Source organism: Microtus oregoni, unplaced genomic scaffold, assembly GCF_018167655.1.
Source record: "Microtus oregoni isolate MIOR12 unplaced genomic scaffold, Mior012 000006F_ref0000085, whole genome shotgun sequence".
NCBI classification, from domain to species: domain Eukaryota; kingdom Metazoa; phylum Chordata; class Mammalia; order Rodentia; family Cricetidae; genus Microtus; species Microtus oregoni.
This window is the reverse complement of record NW_024543065.1, coordinates 20,288,517-20,307,159: the sequence shown is the minus strand read 5'-3', so window position 1 is coordinate 20,307,159 and position 18,643 is coordinate 20,288,517. Positions and strand designations below refer to the sequence as shown.

Genomic DNA, 18,643 nt, shown 5'->3' with positions numbered 1-18,643 from the left:
GACTATAAAGTTAGGGACAAGGTATGTTCTGTTCTTTTTTCCCAGTTATAAGGGAAACATTTGTCAAAACCATTCTCCCAACCCACTAAGCTGGATGTCAACAGTCATTGCTTAATCCCCCCATAGGTGTTCTGCAGACAGCTCTCTGTGCACACCCTTAACAATTGCTTCTTTCTGGATTTATCCCATCATGTGGCCTTGACCTTGTGATGCTGTGGAAGTGATAATCCTGAGGTCATGTTAAATGTAACGTAACACTATAATTCAAGAAAACAGTAATGAAATCTATACATGCTAATAAAATTAAGTTGAAAATGTTGATAAAATACAGCTCAAAGAATACATCTTAATAGCTATACATGTTTCAAAGCTATACAAATACTATTTAAAGTGAACATGTTATAAAAATATACACATCACACATGAGATTGATTGGGTTATATGTGTGTATCCATAGTCATGCACACACACACATACATAGATATATATATCTATGTATGTGTGTGTGTGTTATCTTTAGGATAATGATTACTTTCGAGGGAGAAAGAAGAGCTGGAAAGATAGATCCATAGTTAAGAGTGAATACTATGTACTATTCCTGCAAAGGACTGAAATTTGGTTCCCAGCACCCATGTTGGGTGGTTCACAGTCACCTGAAGCTTCAGTTCCAGGGAAATCAGGCATTTCTGACTACTATGGGCACCTGTACTCATATTCCACATACACAACTAAAAGTAATAAATATTTTTTTAAGAAGAAAGAAAAGCATAAAAGAGAGAAAAATAATAAGACCAGATTGAGAATTTTATATGGGAAACACTTTGGTTCTAAAAAGTGAAGCAAATTTGACAGAATGTATTTTTTAAAGTTTGATGTTAAATGCCCTGTTTATTGTAACAGCAGGCATTCTTTTCAATGAGTTAACATGTCTCATATAATTTTTGCAGAAATAACTTTATTATTAACTGCTGATGACTACTAGAACATATCTGGGTTTGTCTGAAAAGACTGGTTCAATCTGGAGATGCTTTCTCTTCAGTGAAGGCTCCTTTGCAATGGGTTGTTATGATCACCATATCTGTCATCTTAACGCCAAACCTGGTATTCTGCTCTTGGTCCAGATCCTCAGGTTTTAGAAGCAGCTTCAAGTTAAGAAGAGGCCGTTTTCCACAGTTCTCTGAAAACGCCGCCGTCTTCCCCTGAAAATCGCTTGCCATGTGTGAGGCAGCCGCATGCCAAAATTCCTGGCCGGTTGGACAGCATAAGAAAGCTAGAATTGGTCTTGAGAAGGGTAGCCTCACGGTACACATAGAACATTTAGAAGAGACAATACGAGGGAAGCTGAGTTTTGATGGCCAAAATCAGCACAATGAAAACAACCAATAATGAATATTGATCGCTAGAATTCAGATTGCCAGACATTCGAAAGAGATGGAGAGACAGTATTCCATTTTCACTCTGAATACCACTTAGCAAAAGAACCATTTAAAAAAATAAAACAGTATGGAGGGAAAAGACGAATTACGAAGAATATCTAAACCACTGAATGACCACCCGTTTGTTCCTGATAAACTTCAATCACGTCGTCCTCCTCCATCTCCAGCTCTTCTGGGGTGTGGTTATCAACAATCTTCTGGCCTTCAAAGAGAAACTTCAGTGAATTCGATGGGACGTCCTGTCTTTGACAATAGGTCTCTTTGAGTTTCTTGAGTTGCGTTGTCATTTTCACTTTGAAGTGTATCTCATTTCCATCCTGTGCAATCACTTTGACTGTAATAATTTTTTCCTTCTTAGTCTCGAAGACCTCATTTGAAGGTTTTGTTTCCTCGTCATACATGGCGACCAATGGTTTTTCCCAAAGAGTCTCCCGTAACAGCAGCCGCCTGCGTGGGGTAGAACCTCTGGTGCTTACAAATCCGACTCTTCCCAACAGCGCTGTACATCTTGCGTCACTTCCGGGTTCCAGAAGGTTTGCGGCTGTAACCATTGTGGGGGAGGGGTTGTGGTAGCAGATAGGCAGGCCAGGGCAGTCCCCACATTCCAATCTATAATAAAGAGGCAGAGAGAGAGCTCTATTACATATTATTTTAAGTTAAAATTGAAAAGTAAGTCAAAAAAGGAGAGCTTTATCAATTTTAAAATGGAAACTTCACCATATACATTGTTTGAACAACGCGGCAGTGAATGGAGCAGAACTAGCGCTCTTAAGAGTCAAAGAGAAGTGAAATCCCATTAACCATGCTTATCTCCATAGAGAGATGAGCTAGGCAGTGACCAATGCGTTCTTAGCAACAGCGGAGAATGTTTTTCTTCATGACAGTAGCAAAGATGCATAGGAATAAAAAAGAATGGAAATTCCACATACAATCACTCATAAATAAAGTCTCTACATAATTTTACATATACACACAATGTCTATGTGGATACATGATTTTAACACATCTCTGTGCATATTGGTATATACTTACTGCTTGTGAACCTTTCCGTACTGTATAGTTGATTTTGACAGAAAGTTATTGGTAGCTATATAGGCTTTTCATATGAATATGTTATAACGATCAGTTCCCACCTACTGTATCTCACCACCACACATACCCCTTCAAAAGACTCTCACTACCTTGCTCAGAATGGCCTTGAACTCACAATCCTCCTCTAAAGCAGGGAAGGAAGAGGAAGACTTCCAAATGCTAGGATTATAGGTGAGTACCAATCAGCCAATTGTTGTTGTTGTTGGTGGTGGTTGTGGTGGTGGTGGTGGTAGTGTGTGTGTGTGTGTGTGTGTGTGTGTGTGTACATGGCACAGTCTCGAAACTCCCAAAAATGGAGTCTTACTAAAGTAATTATCTTTATCATGTTGGGCTGTGGGTGTGTCGTGGGAGTTTGTCTTGATTAATGTAGGTGGGCACAACCCACTGTGAGTGGCACTATCTCTAGATAGTCCCTAGCTATCAAGAAAACTAGTTAAGTATGAGCCTGTAAGTCAGAGAATAATTCAGAAATCATCATTACTCTATGTCTTCTGCTACAAGCTCTTGCTTGAGTTCCTCTTTGTTTTTTTTTTTTTTTGGTTTTTTTTTTTTTTTTTGGTTTTTCGAGACAGGGTTTCTCTGTAGCTTTGGAGCCTGTCCTGGAACTAGCTCTGTAGACCAGGCTGGTCTCGAACTCAGAGATCCACCTGCCTCTGCCTCCCGAGTGCTGGGATTATAGGCGTGCGCCACCATGGAATCGTAAACCAAATAACCTTTTTTCTTACCTTCATTGCTTCTGGTCTCAACGTTTATCATAGCAACAGAATATTGGGTGTCTCTCCTTCAATTGCACCTATTCTTTTGAGACAGATTTGGGGTAGGCTGGGCAGCAAACTTCAAGAATCATCCTGTCATTGCTTCCCCAACTCTGGGTGTTCCCCGAGCTTAAGATCTGAACTCATATTGGGTTGGCAGGCACTTCACCAGCAGAGACATCTCCATAGCTTGCTTCCCAACTATTGTTATTTTTAAAAGTGGTTAATAGTCTTTAAAAATAGTAATTTCTTAGTTCGCTGGAAATGATCAATAATAACCCCACCCTAGTTTTCATTGAACCTTAATATGTAAATTCAAGTATAAAGTATTCCTGATCACAAAGAGTTGTCTAGATGATAGGCTCAACTTCTCGGATAGTTTCAGCCTCAGATATTCCCATGCCGAATGCTTGTATTATCCCAGCCACCTGTTAACTTTCCCAGTGAATGGCATTTGGGGGTATGCATACGATTTTGCCTGACCTATTTTGGAATTAGAGGAACGGGACTCAAATTAAAAATACTTAAAGCAAAATTCATAGGCTATGACTAATGTATTTCACTATTCTTACATAATTCTTTCTAAAGTGTTAACAAGACACATTAATTTAATTTTCACAGCAATAATATTTAATATGTTGATTTATACTCATGCTGAGAAATCATTAGGAGAAACTTCTTTAGGATACCTCAAAAGTAGATTATTGTCAATCGCTTTGTTGGTCTAAATCCCCCTAAAAGTCCTTCAATCCACAAACATCTGTCAGTGTTCAAATTAATTATAACTGTATCTTTGGAGACAGGGAGATCTATGAAATAGGTAAGAGATGATGAACTCCACACATACTGGGCAGCAAGTAAAAATGTATGTAAGAGTAAATAGCAATAAGTACCCAAGCTTACTGAAATCTAGGCATGACAGAGTCTCAATTTGACCCACTCTCAATGGAGATGTCACAATTCACACTTTCAAGTTCAGTGAGTATTGATGAGGTTATAAACATATGGCTTCCTCCCTTGAAATTATTCCTCCATGCAAACACACCTCTCAATAGCCTAGCAACTCATCCGCTTTCAATGTTGGGTGGCTATCTCACATTCCCTTAGACGAGAGAAACTATCCAGACACATCTTCCACACAGACCTTCCCAAGGCATGAAATCCAATTTCCCGTCAATGCTCAGAGCAAGTAGTTAGTGTTCATCAAAGAGTTTTTCGAGGACTACTGAGAACTCAATAACAATGGCAATGGGTTTTTGATCCTACTGCACGTACTGGCTTTGGGGGAGCCTAGGCAGTTTGGATGCTCACCTTACTAGACCTGGATGGAGGTGGGTGGTCCTTGGACTTCCCACAGGGCAGGGAACCCTGATTGCTCTTTGGGCTGATGAGGGAGGGGGACTTGATCGGGGGAGGGGGAGGGAAATGGGAGGAGGTGGCGGGGAAGAGACAGAAATCTTTAATAAATAAATAAATAAATAAATAAAATAAAAGGCAAAGAGTTTTTTGAGTCATATGAAGATAAATCTTTTGTTTGAACAATTTTTCCTGGAGACAGTCTCATCTGCTGGAGTAGGAACAAATTCTAGGTCAAAGCCTTAGGTATAAAATGAAAGTTATATTTGGTTACTAAAATGCCTTGGGTTACTATAATTTCTTGATCAATGGTAAATATACTATTGTATTAAAGGCATGATATGGTTAAGGTCCCAACACTCAGAATAAATGTGATAAGCTAAAAAAAAAAAAAAAAAAAAAAAGGAGAATACTGGCCAGGTGTGGTGATGGGCATCTGTAATGTTATCAGTTGGGGCTGAAACAGAATAGTGAGTTTAAGGTCATCGTGGGTTTATAGAGAAAAAAAAATCAAAATGCTAAAAATAAAGAATAAACTGAAAATACAGAGAATATTGACTGAGAGTTAGAGAAGGTGGTGGCAAGAGATGGGAGGGAAAATACCTGATCAAGAGACCACACATGTGGTGCTGCCAACTGATCAAGAAGGAAGTGGTGTGTTCCTGCTGCACTCTCTGATGAAGAACAGAAAGAGGAGGAACCATTTTAAATAGACGGACCTTGTGGTGTCGTAGGAACATACCCCAGTTACCTTATTTTCATCATGAAACTCTTGGGAACTGTAATCGTTGGAAGCATACACATGTGGTCATGAAGATATGTTTTTTTTTTGTTTTTTTTTTTGTTTTTGTTTTTCGAGACAGGGTTTCTCTGTGGTTTTGGAGCCTGTCCTGGAACTAGCTCTTGTAGACCAGGTTGGTCTCGAACTCACAGAGATCCGCCTGACTCTGCCTCCCAAGTGCAGTATCAACCATACCATGACACCCACTGCCCATGCTGTCAATTGTGTTTTCTTGTATCTCATCAAGACTTGCAACCTTTGTCTGTTGAAAAGCCTTCTTCTTCAAAGTCTCCACATCCTGGCAAATGAAAACTGAAATGATGCAGGAAATTGGTGAGTGAAGGTAAAAACCCACATCAGATCTACTTCCTTATCTGGTTGACTATCTCTGAGTTGCTACCTCAGCAATAAAATGATGCCACCAGACTGCATATCCTCCTCCCAATTCAGTGGACCTCACCCAAAAGAGAAGCCCCATTATCAAAGTGACACACCACAAAAATCTTCATAAGGCAGAGATTGCAACAAAATCCAAGTTAATGGGTTCATCTCATGAGTGTCTGAATTCCAAGAGCACATAAAGATAAATCACTTTCCTCGTGAAGCAGAATGTTCTGGTAGAGCAACAGGTAGCTGTGAGCAAGCTTGTTAACAGGCATTACATTTTTACCTTTATTATCACCCAGTAAAAGGTACAATAGACCCCCCACACACACATACACTTCATTGCTGACATCCAGCTCACCTCTGAGACACATTCTAACACTCTCATGTACTTGTAGACATTCAGATAAGTATTATATTATCAGTAAAATTACTGCTCATGAAAAGTATGTGTATTGGACAAAGAAATGACTTTTAAAAATCTCCAAGGATATTGATATTTAGAGGATTGAGTAAGGCTTAGGAAATATGGGGAAGTGTCCTGTTTTTGTTGTTGTCGGTGGTGGTGGGGTGGTGGTGGTGGTTTTTTCAAGACAGGCTTTCTCTGTCTAGTCCTTGCTCTCCTGAAACTCATTGTGTAGACCATGTTGGCCTTGCACTTACAGTAGCCTGCTTTCCTCTGCCTTCTGGGTGCTGAGATATTATATTGGCCAAAGGCTTAGTAGTTTGTCGTCTTGACCCCACGAATGCATACAAATGATCAGAGTGTGAAAATAGCTAGGCCAAAGTGGTCTGGTCAGAACATGTGACTTCCTTAGATGCCTTCTTCTAATTTCTCTGTATTGCTGAAGTATTCACATTTCTTTAAATCAATAACCATATCCTAGTTTTCCTTTTCATATTTTTCCTTTGGCATATATGACTGACATGACAATTTTTTATTCACCCTATCTTACCCATTGCCAACTATCATTACCTTTCATTAACAGCTCTAAGTTCGTTTATGAATAGATCAGTCAACACAAAGCATGTTGTGAAGCACCAAGGTATATCATCTACAGAAGTGGAGTCACAGTTTCCAGAGCCAGCCGTCTTTGGCTGACAGACCTCATTTTCCTAGCTGGCACTTGACTGTGATGTAAACAACTAAGATCTGTATCCTGGGAACCAGACCTGTGCAAGGAATCAGCCACAGGGAATAAATGAGCTTGTAGTATCAAAATGACCCAAAATCTCAGTGACACTTAATAAAGCTTTACTGCATTGTCTGAGAGAAGTTAAATATGATTACTACCTGAATGTATCTAAAAGACATATTCATAGATAGTCCACTATATGCCAGGCAGTGGTGACACATGCCTTTAATCCCAGCACTCAGGAAGCTGAGGCAGGCAGATCTCTGTGAATTCAAGACCAGACTGGTCTACAAGAGCTAGTTCCAGGACAGGTACTAAGGCTACATAAAAACCCTGCCCCCCCCCACAAAAAAAAGGAAGAAGGAAACTCCACCAATACTTTATATATTTTATTCACTTGATCAAAGTAGCAAATTAATACAACAAACATCTAGGGCATCCTGGAATAAATTTGTCCCTACATCATTCTCATAAAAAATAATAAAGAGCCTTTTTTCTAGAAGCCATAGCTAATGAATCCATAAACTGTATAGTACATGAACACATTTTGTGGTTTCTTGGCATAAAGCTGAGATATGTGTCCTTTTCTTAAAATGTAAAGAAGAGAAAAAGAGAAGCAAAGAATCAGAAATGATGATGAATGGAAAAAAGATAATAGATGGATTAAGTTGGCAAACAAACAGAAGCAAACATTCTGTGGCCCTTTGGAGTTACAGACATGAATGATGCACAGATTTCCAACAACAGAGGCAACTCCTACTAATGTATGTCTGAAACCACTTTAAATGTCCTGATCGGAGTGTGTCGACCCTCTACTTCTGGAGAGGTTTTCCCTTCTTGGTGATGGCACAGATGGACTCACAATTAGGGAGCACGTACAAAGATTCTATCGGGTAGCTGAACTAGGACAGCTGACCTATCTTCCTAAGGGCCTGGTTGATCATTACCTTTGATCAAATAAAAGGCCACATGTTCCAGCTGCCCTTGTGCCCTGGTTACTACAGTGGGAGAAAGGAAGGCGAGAGCAAGAAAGACAGCAAATTTAGGGCAAGATAGATACGTGAATTTGCAAATGTGCTTAAGTCCAAGCAAGTTTCGTGTGTGTAAATTATTAATTTTAAAAAGCCCAGATATTTAGATGGGACTGAAATGGCTTCCCATAAGTTCTATATATTTTCTATAGCAGAAATGATAAGCTCGCAAAAGGAATTGGAGCTATTAAAATTAGAAAAGTACATAGAAAGACTATTAAAGGTACATGAAAACATAGAAGTGTAAAAACTTTTAAAATTACATAAAATACAGAAATCTTGGATAGGAATGAAGAAGAAAGGTGCATGGCATGCAAAGAAGGGTTATTCAGAGGGCAATCACTCCCCATGATGTCATGTGGAGTCTTTATTAAACTCAGACTTGCAGGGACCACCTTCCCTACAGACTTCCCTGTTGTACATTATATTATCACTAAGGAAGTGGCTCACAATCTCCTTAATACTGTAGCCCTTCAATATAGCTTTTCATGTGGTGATCCCCTCCAAGCATAAAATTATTTTTGTTGCTACTTCATGACCACAATTTTGCTACTGTTAAGAATTATAATTCAAATATACGATATGCAGGATATCTGATATGTGACCCCTGTGGAAAGGTCATTAAAACCCAAAAGGGGTTGTGACCCACACAATTTATTTAAAGAGTATCATATTGTCACTGAACAATTTTCTTGTTTTTCCATTTCAAGTTTTCTGTATTTGGTAGATTTTAGGATTTAACTAGATACTTCAGCAAGCAGTGTACAAAATTAAGACTTTCTTCCCTAAATGTGTTTTAATACTTAGTATCACTTGAACTAGATGATAGATAGATAGATACATACATACATACATAAAAGTAGTAGGTATGAATAAACAACTGAAAAATCAATATGTATATAAGCATGGATTTTTTTTCTTTGAAATGTATAGTTTGGCATAAATACAAATGAGAAGAGAATAAACTGAACTTCAAGTCGTTAACAATGATTTCCTATGGTGTGAAGAATTTCGGGAGACTGTGTTTAATTATTTTCTGTATCCATTAAATGATTGACTGTTATAATAATTAGGAAAAATTAAAATATTTAAAATATTGTATAGTGTAGGTTTTATTCAAAATTTGTCATTAAATTGTGCTTGCAATACATATTTTACAGAGTCTGAATGTTTTGCTGATAACCAGGAACTAATTGAAAAGTCTCCTAGCTAGTAAGCTCTGTTTTAATCTCATGAGTCCGAGCTGAGAAAGTCAAACCCTGCCTTATCTTTGAAAGATCGTTTTGTATTAGAAACCATGGGTATTGGTCAGGAAAAGACATGCACACAAGAACTTCTCTGGATACTGCTGCAAAATGTGTCAGACAAGATGGACTGTCCCAACCCAAAACTTAATTTGGATAAAAGCAAAATATTTGGAGAATGTTTCTGTGGAGGTAAATGAGTAAACTCAGAATGTGGGAAGCCCTCACATCTGGAAGACAAGAGGAGTCGCTACATGGGGTTCATGGGAAACTTGAAGGAAGCCCTAGAGTGATGTCCCTGAGTATGTGATTGCTTGAGCCTTCCAGATAAGCATATCTTTTTCAGTTTCTAAAGGAAAGGGGAGCTGAGTAAGAGCTCCAGTTTTATTCATTAACTTCAAAAGACTAAAGACTTTCAAGTCTCTGCAGGAAAACTGTGGAACTGCGCATCAGTGCCGTTTCCTTAGATGCTTCTGCGCAGACAGGAATTGACTTCCACATCAATCCACCAGCTCAGATGTGATGGATGATATGACCCAGTTTATCGTTATGACACCAACAAACTCATGCGTTCAGTTTTGAAAGTGTGATTTCTTTTTTAAATTTTATAAATTTCACTAGAAAAAAAAATACCTTGCAAACCAAAATCTATCACACATCAAAATTAAGCAGGCAGTAATTATATGTATTCAGTGAAAGTCTATACAATTAGAATAGACATTTGGAAAGGAAGCCATGGAGTTTGGAGTTTTCCATTGAATTTTTGCATTTGCAAATATAAAATGTATGTAAAGATAACTTTGTGCATTATGGCAACTTGAACTATACACATCATGTACATAATTCGCTCACTGTGAGAACTAAATTCTTTCTTCCAATAGTGGTCAGCATGAAATCTGAATCCCCCTCCTATATTGTAGCCAAAGTCAAAATGGGATTTCAGGATTCCGACCACATCCCTGTAACTTCACTTCCAACCACGTATTGTATTCCTGTTCACTCTCAGCAGCTGGGGATGTTCTGGCAGAAGACAGAGCACGTTTATAGCTGCTCAGCCAAGGGCAGCAAGAACCTCACTAGCTAATCCCTCGAATATGACTCTCAGGTTTCACGGTATACAATGTCACTCAGTTGTTGCTACTAAATTTGGTCTGTCTCAAGAGGGCTGTGGTAACTCAGGTAAATAGGTGCCTTCCATTTCACAGACACCTCATTTTTAGGACTCCTAGAAACAAGTGCGCTCCAGAGTAGATAGCTTTCCACGTACGCGTGGTAGGAGATAGCATCTCTTCAGCACGGCATTGTCTGAAATCGCTGTCTCCGTGAAGAGCATCTGCAGCCGGCTTCGTCAAACAGAGTCAGGTCAGATCAAAGCCAAGCTTTGTGGGCGAGGCTCCTGGCAAGAAGAGTGGAGAACAATTGGGTGGCGGAGGCACAGCTGATGGGTTCCCGTGCTCTCGCTCACATCTGACCACCTTCATGTCACACATGCTGATAAGAGCGAGGAAAGTAGCATAACAGAACAAAGACTAATGATAGGATATTTTCAACGTGATCACATAAATCTAGGAAAATAAATAAAAATCCCCAGTGAGTAACAAGATCTTTTTATGACCACATAGTTTTTCCTACAGAGATATTTTAAATACTTTTACCCCCACACCTTCCAAGACACAAGAGAAGCAGTTTGTGAAACAATCACTTTTGTGGGGACACTAATATAAGACACTAGAAGCAGGTTCACAAGCATGGCTATACCCTAGGGACCATCTTATTTCAGTGGGGATTGTAAACTAGATGATGTGAAAGGTACAGGCACTCCTTGATAATCAGCATTCTTGAATGAATTGCTTTCTGAACTGAGTATGGACTGTGAAAGAGATTTTTTTTATTCTGTACCCAACGGGAACCCAGTCTCCAGTCCTTTACCCTTCCTTCCCTGTGCTTTTCAGGTCTCTTTCAAGCTTGTGCAATTAACATGGTTCCGTAGGCTTTGATTCATAAATTTTCTAGTGTGTTCATGTATTGTGAGTTTATATACTTTTAATAAATAAGATTTAGAACTGTAATAATTAACTATGACTTCAAATCAAAATAAAAACTTCTTTTTCTTAAATGTAAGTAGTACCAAATTTTATAAAAATTTTTGCTTGTCTTTAAAAGCTTCTTTTCATTTTAGTTCATAAATGTGTGTGACGTACAAAAGCTGTCTGAATGCCCACCCCTGGGGTATCTGCTGACTCTTGCCTATGTAGGCACCTGCCCTCATGAGCACATGCCCACACACAGACATGCACTCCACAAACAACATTAATAAAAAGATGAACTTTAAAAACAGAACTAAAAAAAACTGATGTTCTCACTTCAGCAGTACGCTGGAAATGTAACCCCCTGAATGTCTGCTGTGTACCTGGCTTACTGTGTGTTTATGACCTAACAGCCCCATGAGTCTGAAGCCACTGTCATCTCTATTTTACAAGTGAGGAAACTGCACACTGACATATCTAGCAAGAAGCAGCTACTGGAGCTAACACTAGGTCCCTTGCGATTAGAGCATGCCTTCTGAGGTTTTGTGGTTCTCCTAGAACTGGATTTGTGGCCTGTTGGTACCGACCTTCTTCTGTCCTCACTCCTTAATACCTTACACACGTTACTGTCAGCTATTGTTGCCTTGTCATGAACTGTAGGCAGAATATCTGATCTGACCTTTTACTGAAAGTCTTCAAATTATTTGATCAAGGGAGAGGGAGGAGGATGGAGTGTGTGAGAGAGAAACAGAGAGACTTTTGATCATCATTTATCATTGACAATTATTTTTCTTAATTTTTCCTTTCTGAAATAGGTATAAATAATACATGTCAGAACTACAAAATTGTTTTTAAGGACCACTATTAAATCACACATGAATTACTTTTTGTTAATGAACTACACTAGGGCTTATCGATAAATCCAAGTTGTGTTCAGATGGATGAACTGGTTGCAATAGAACTAGATGGTTTATTTTGGTCCCTAGCTATACCAGATAGAAGACATCAAACAATCTCAAAATGCAAGTACTTTGATTTTCAGTGTTTTATTGCTGACAGGGTCTCAGGTTCTGCAGGTGGTATGGCTCCCCCAGGGCCAGTACCTAAGGAGCAGCAGATACAGGGCCTGGTGTCCTTCCTGCAATTCCTGAAGGCTGGAGGGGTGATGTGGTCATTCAATCTCACATTCAGAGTGTGGGGAGGATGTGAATTTACCCACCTTTCACTGGTTGCTTCTTTCTGGGATCCAAGGCAGGGCCCGCCAACCATCTATACCAAGCCAATGTATTTCATAAAGCACTGATTTTCCTTTAAGAATCACCAAGACCAGCTGGCCTGGGTCTGGAAAAGCCTGGGATAAAACCGGACTCTCTGAACATAACGGACAATGAGGACTACTGAGAACTCAAGAACAATGGCACTGGGTTTCTGATCCTACTGCACGTACTGGCTTTGTGGGAGCCTAGGCAGTTTGGATGCTCAACTTACTAGACCTGGATGGAGGTGGGGGGTTCCTTGGACTTCCCACAGGACAGGGAACCCTGATTGCTTTTCGGGCTGAGGGGGGGGGACTTAAATAGGGGAGGGGGAGGGAAATGGGAGGCGGTGGCTGGGAAGAGACAGAAATCTTTAATAAATAAATAAATTTTAAAAAAAAAGAATATTTTCTTCTTTCCTGAAAAACTCAATAACTCCTGTTAGTGAGTTCCCTCTCCTCGCCACTACAAGTGTCTGTAGCTAACACATCCTGTTGGATACTGCAGGCCACAGAACATACGCAAGAAATATTCCTAACATCGAGGAACATACAAACCTGTCTTTAATATCGTCACAGTCCTTTAATAAACTAATACTAAGTCTGCACACACAGGAGGAAAGGAAGTCTCTCTGGACACGAGCTACTGGTGATAAGGCAGTTGCATCTGTAGTTAGTTAATTTTAACTCTATGGCAGCCCCCTGCTTCATCTCCTGGGGAGAATTATTCTCCTCTTTCTTCACTTTCTCCTGGTTCTGTTAGAAAAAGAAGGTCCTACAATTGGGACTCTGAAGTTAAAAATAAAGGTCACTGTAGGGTTTTGTGGGTTTTTTTTTTTTTTTGTACCTTGAGCTGAGGAAGAGTTTACCTTCTCACCACAACAGATGGTTTTAAATGTAGTGATTACAAAATTCTAAAGGTAAAATGGTTTAATTACAAAGTCAATACTGCCTCCAACCTGGTCTGAGCCTGCAGCGTAAAAACAACAGACGGAGCAGAGCAAACGCTAGGGCAATGTTTAACCAGAGTTGTGCATAACGAGTGTAGTAGACTTTCCACAGGGCTCCAGTCAGCTAGAGAGCATGAGGAACCTCAGGAAGAAGAAATATATATGTGCGTATACATATTTCACCATGCAGTGTATGCACATGAACACAATCCAAACGGTGTCTGCTGGAGCTGAAGTAGGAGGCAGCTTTCAGTTTTGGAAGAAAATAAACTTTTGGACAAACTCCAGGATATATGGGAAAGGAATTTGTCACAAGGACAAATGTACATTATATGTTAGTAATTCCTGTTCAAAAATTAACTTGCCTTTTCCCCTTAAAAACTAAAAGAAATTCAGATATTGATAAGTCATTCAGCTGTTAAGCAATTGAAAATCATCTTTAAGTTTTAAATCACACAAGGCAAGATTCTCTTCATAAGTATTCCATTTTTCCAAAGCAGAAAAGATGGGAGGATTTTAAAAATTAAACTTAATTTAAAGATTAAATGTCTAAAATGAAATGTCTAAAAATTAATTTAAATTTTTAAATTAAATTTATAATAAAAGATATTTGATGAAAATGTTTCTATACTTCAATATACTGATTTATGAAATGTGTTTTTCAGTTTTATCCTTTCAGTAATCCATGCATGAAAATTAGTGTAAAATACATGCACTTTCTTTAAGGTAATGTGTATACTCTTGCCTTCTAGCTGCTGAACATTTGACATGGGCAATTAAAAGATAGTTTGGGTCACTGGGCTAAGCAGGTGTGGACGGGTCTGAGTAGTTAGGTAAAGCAAACATTTCTGATCGTCTTATCTCTAGGCTTTCTGATCTTAATAAATGTCACCAGGATAACCCAAAGCAACTCTCCTAGCGACTCTATGGGGATTTTAACTCAGAAGGGCTTTGCAGTTTCTAATCTGTTTAGTTCTGGAAGGAGAACGGCTCTGTTCACTAGGAAGTGGCTACAATTATGTGGAGATTTTAGTATTGAGATTCAATGTGTAAAGAACAAAGGGAGACAAATCCTACCTTCCAAAACTGAAAATAAGAAAATATTGTTGTTAAAGCATCAAATAAGAAAATATTTGTGTTATAGTCATCATATTAACACAATTTTAGAGAAATATTAATATGTAATTGTACACATACTTAGTGACGAGACTTGCGTGACATTGCTCACCTAGTTTTAGCTTTTGTCACATGTTTTATAAAACTTCCTAACACATCAGCAAATTGTTCTATTTTCCTAAATCTCCAATAGTATTGAGACAAACGATGTTATTCTTCCTTGGCAAACTCTTGAAATTCATTCATTCACTTGATTTTATTTATTTTTTTATTTATTGCCGTCCCGAGCCTTCTCTGCTGGCCACCACCTGATGTATCATTGTACCAAAAAGCAATACAGATAAAAAACCAATGACATTTACCATAAGTGTATAGCATAATGACTTTTTACAAATTAATACACCTAGTCCAACCAACCTTGGGGTCAGAAAGCAAAAGTCACCGCCACCTCAAAACCCTGCAGTCACTATCAGCGCATAGTGACCCTGACTTTATGAAGGAAAGTTTGGTTTTGCTTGTTTATACATTTTTTAAACTGAACTATACTATTTGACACTGAAGTGTCTGGCTTTCCCAGTTCAACTTCTTGCTTTTGAGTTATGGATATTCTTTTTGTTTTTGTTTTATACATATATGCAATATACTGTGATCATATTTACCCCACAACCTTTCATGGCTCTCCCCAACCCCACTAGCCCTCTTACTCCTAACTAGTCCCTCTCGTGTGCGTGGGAGAGAGAGAGAGAGACTGAGTTGCTGCTGCTTACTGGATCATAGACAACTTAGCAAGGTATATAACACTGCGAAAAAAAATAAAAACTTCCTCTTCTCTAGCAGTCACTGACTCCTTAAAGCTCCTCTGCAGGGACTCGCATGAGCTCTTGAACCCCTCCACAGCTGCATATTGAAGGGCCCAGTCTTTTTCTCTGTAGCTTTGGAGCCCGTCCTAGAACTAGCTCTTGTAGACCAGGCTGGCCTCAAACTCAGAGAGATCTGCCTGCCTCCGTTTCCTGAGTGTTGGGATTAAAGGTGTGCACCACCACTGCCTGGTCGAAGGGCTCAATCTTCTGAGAGTCTTATGCAGAGAAGCACAGATACTGAGTGCGCATGGTTGCAACAGCCATGCCTTATTTAAAAGACAGCATTCCCTAGCACTCTCCACAAGCCTCTGGCTTTCCCAGCCTTGTCATCACCTCTTCCATGAGGTTTCCTGCGCCTTAAAGGGGGCGGCATAGACGCCCCAGTTCATACCGAGCATTCAGCCATAACTTACTCCCATCGCTTTTACACTACACTAATGGCGATTCTTCCCCCAGCAAGCTGCTCAGAAGCGTCCAGCACTATGGAGCCTAGTGAACAGGAAGCTTGCTGCTCAGTTCCAGCATGATTTCTCTGTGTTCTGCATCCTTTATTGTTGTCAACAATAAAGGCTTACAGTCTAGCGCTGTAGGAGGGGAAGTAAAAGCAACATGGGCCACTGTTTTCTGTGCAACTAGAGCAGTTCATTCTTGCTGCTATGGATCTATCTCATTTGGTGAGCAAATCACAATTTCTTCCCATTCTGCTGCCAGCTTTGTTCACACCACTAAGGTTGCTAAGAAACTTCTGACTCATCTCTTGGAAAATGTGTGTTCCTGTTTCTGTTAGATATACTCATAGGTTTAGAACACTTACGCAAAATGTAGAAAATATATTCACCTTTATGGAATATAGCCAAAGTTGTACCACAGAGTGTGTAGAGAGCTCTGTGTTTATGTTTTTACACTGTGTGTGTGACTACAATTTCATTTATATGAATGGTATTAAGGAACTGGGGATCCGACGCCATGGTGCAACACTTATCAAATGTATATAAAGCTCTCTTGGTTGATCCTTCACAAAATTATCATAATTATGTTTCAATGGTTTAATGTTATATTTTCATTATATATTTCATTATATATTATACCAATCCATATTTATAAACTTAAGATCTATGCATGCTGCCTGTGAGCAATGAGTCTGTTATTTCTAATTGTACATATCCATAGTATTATCAAAATGATATATAACAATGAGGAAATTGTTTCATCCAGCAATGAAGTATTATGAGCTGAACTTGAGCCAATTTTTTTTTTTAAAGACAGGGTCTCACTACATGGCCCTGGCTGGCCTTGAACTCACAGATATCTGCCTGCCTCTGTTCTATGATTGAAGGTGGGCTCCACTACACTTGACTTGGAGCCAATTATTTTAAAGAATATTTTATTTCATGAGAAAATATTTATAGAAATTAGTATTTGGTAAAAGGAAGATGTGTCATTTATAATGTATGATACAGAAAAAATACATTCATTGAAAAGAAATATACTAAATACAAATAAATATTATTGTTATAGAAGATGTGAGGCACTTTTCCTTTTTTCTCTTTATATTTTTCTATATTTTCTACTGATATCATAACTAGGAAAAGATAAGTAAAAAGAGAATATAAGACGCGGAGCCAGGAACCATGTGGAAAATCTGCCTATGCGTTTGCTCTCTGGCTCATGCTCAGCTTACTTTCTTCTACAGTTGAGACCTAACTGCCAAGGAGGGGTGCCACCAAATATCAATCAAAGTAACTTCTCGAAGACTTGGTGACAGGCCAATCTGATCAAGGAAATGCTTCAATTGAAGTTCCCTTTTCCAGGTGACAAGCAAAACTAGCCCGGAGGTTGGAGGAATGGCTCAGTGGTTAAGTAGCTAGTGTTCTTATAGAAGATCCAGGTTTGGTTTCCAGCACCCACATCAGCAGGTTCACAAGCACCTGCTTCTCCAGCTCAAGGGGACCCAACGCTACCTTCTGGACTCAGCGAGCATCACATTTATGTGCACAAACCCACTTTCACATGCACACATGCAAACAATTTTAGAAATAAAAACAAAATCTTTAAAAAGTGCTAACATTATAAAGAATGCTGACTTTTAACATATTTCTTTGTTTCAATTTCAACACTATTCTAAGAACCAAACTTATTATTAATACCATCATCACTTTTAATTTCTTGAAAACTATGTTCCTTCTCATGTATAGTAAAACTCACACTGAGCCAGGCGGTGGTGGCGCACACCTTTAATCCCAGCACTTGGGAGGCAGAGGCAGGCCGATCTCTGTGAGTTCAAGGCCAGCCTGATCTACAAGAGCTAGTTCCAGGACTGATGGAGGAAGGTCATTGGCTAATAAAGGAACTGCCTTGGCCCATTTTATTGGTTAGAGGATAGGTAGGAGGAGTAGACAGGACAGAACGCTGGGAGGAAGAGGAAGTGAGGTCAGAGTCTCGACAGCTCTCCTCTCAGGAGCAGATGCCTGAGAGAAACGCCATGCCCCGCTCCCGGGATGAAGCTCCGACCCAGGATGGACATAGGCTAGAATCTTCCTGGTAAGTGCACCTTGGGGTGCCATACACAGATGATTAGAGATGGGCTAAATTAATATGTGAGAATTAGCCTAGAAGAGAATGGGCCAAGCAGTGCTTAAAAGAATACAGTGTCTGTGTAATTATTTTGGGGTATAAGCTAGCCGAGCAGGTGGCTGGGGTGCCAGGGACGCAGCCCCGCCGCCCCTTTTACTACATATGGCGCCCACGTGGACAACTGCTTCCACATAAAGCCTGAGACAGCATGGGAAGTAATTCTAGAACAAAATGAAAGCATTGTGCCTGGTTTCTTGGTAGCAGCAATTTCTCGGTTCTACTCAGCTTGCTAGAGGCAAGCAAGCGCCTCGTCTAAGAGAGGCTTCCTGACTCAGCTTTAGCTGCAAAGCCTGCAGCTCATTAAGAGGTCCTACCACGAAACACTTAAATGGTGTTGACGAAAAGCTGAACACATGCTTTTCGGTTTTCAGCCGTAGCAGGAAAAAAGCTGTGCCGTTTAAAAATGCTGGCTTTCTGGGCTGTCCTGCCAGGACAAACTCTGACTCTTTTATGCAGGCGTTTTGTGCGGTTTGCAAGCACAGGCTGCTGAAGCTCGCTTGCTGGCTACAGCCAGTACCTCAGCCATGAGGCTGGAAAGCTAAGGAATGGACTGGATCTAGCTGGCAAAGCCACGCCTTTAATCCTA

The 18,643-nt window shown here is 39.6% G+C and overlaps 1 protein-coding gene across 2 annotated transcripts; it reads right to left on the bottom strand.

The window, feature by feature from the left end:
- Positions 1-1,534: 1,534 nt before the first annotated feature.
- On the bottom strand, positions 1,535-1,837 carry LOC121450214 (small ubiquitin-related modifier 1-like). 2 transcript variants are annotated; one of them, XM_041655056.1, is made up of 2 exons: positions 1,673-1,837; positions 1,535-1,603 (listed from the first exon to the last, which is right to left on the bottom strand). In XM_041655056.1, the coding sequence occupies exons 1-2, from the start codon at positions 1,835-1,837 to the stop codon at positions 1,535-1,537; spliced, it is 234 nt and encodes a 77-aa protein (XP_041510990.1). The 2 variants fall into 2 exon arrangements, with proteins under 2 accessions (XP_041510990.1, XP_041510989.1); XM_041655055.1 differs by having other exon boundaries at positions 1,535-1,837.
- Positions 1,838-18,643: the final 16,806 nt, after the last annotated feature.

Coding starts and splice junctions, on each gene's coding strand:
- LOC121450214 (XM_041655055.1), bottom strand. CDS start 1,837: ATGTATGACGAGGAAACAAAACCTTCAAATGAGGTCTTCGAGACTAAG.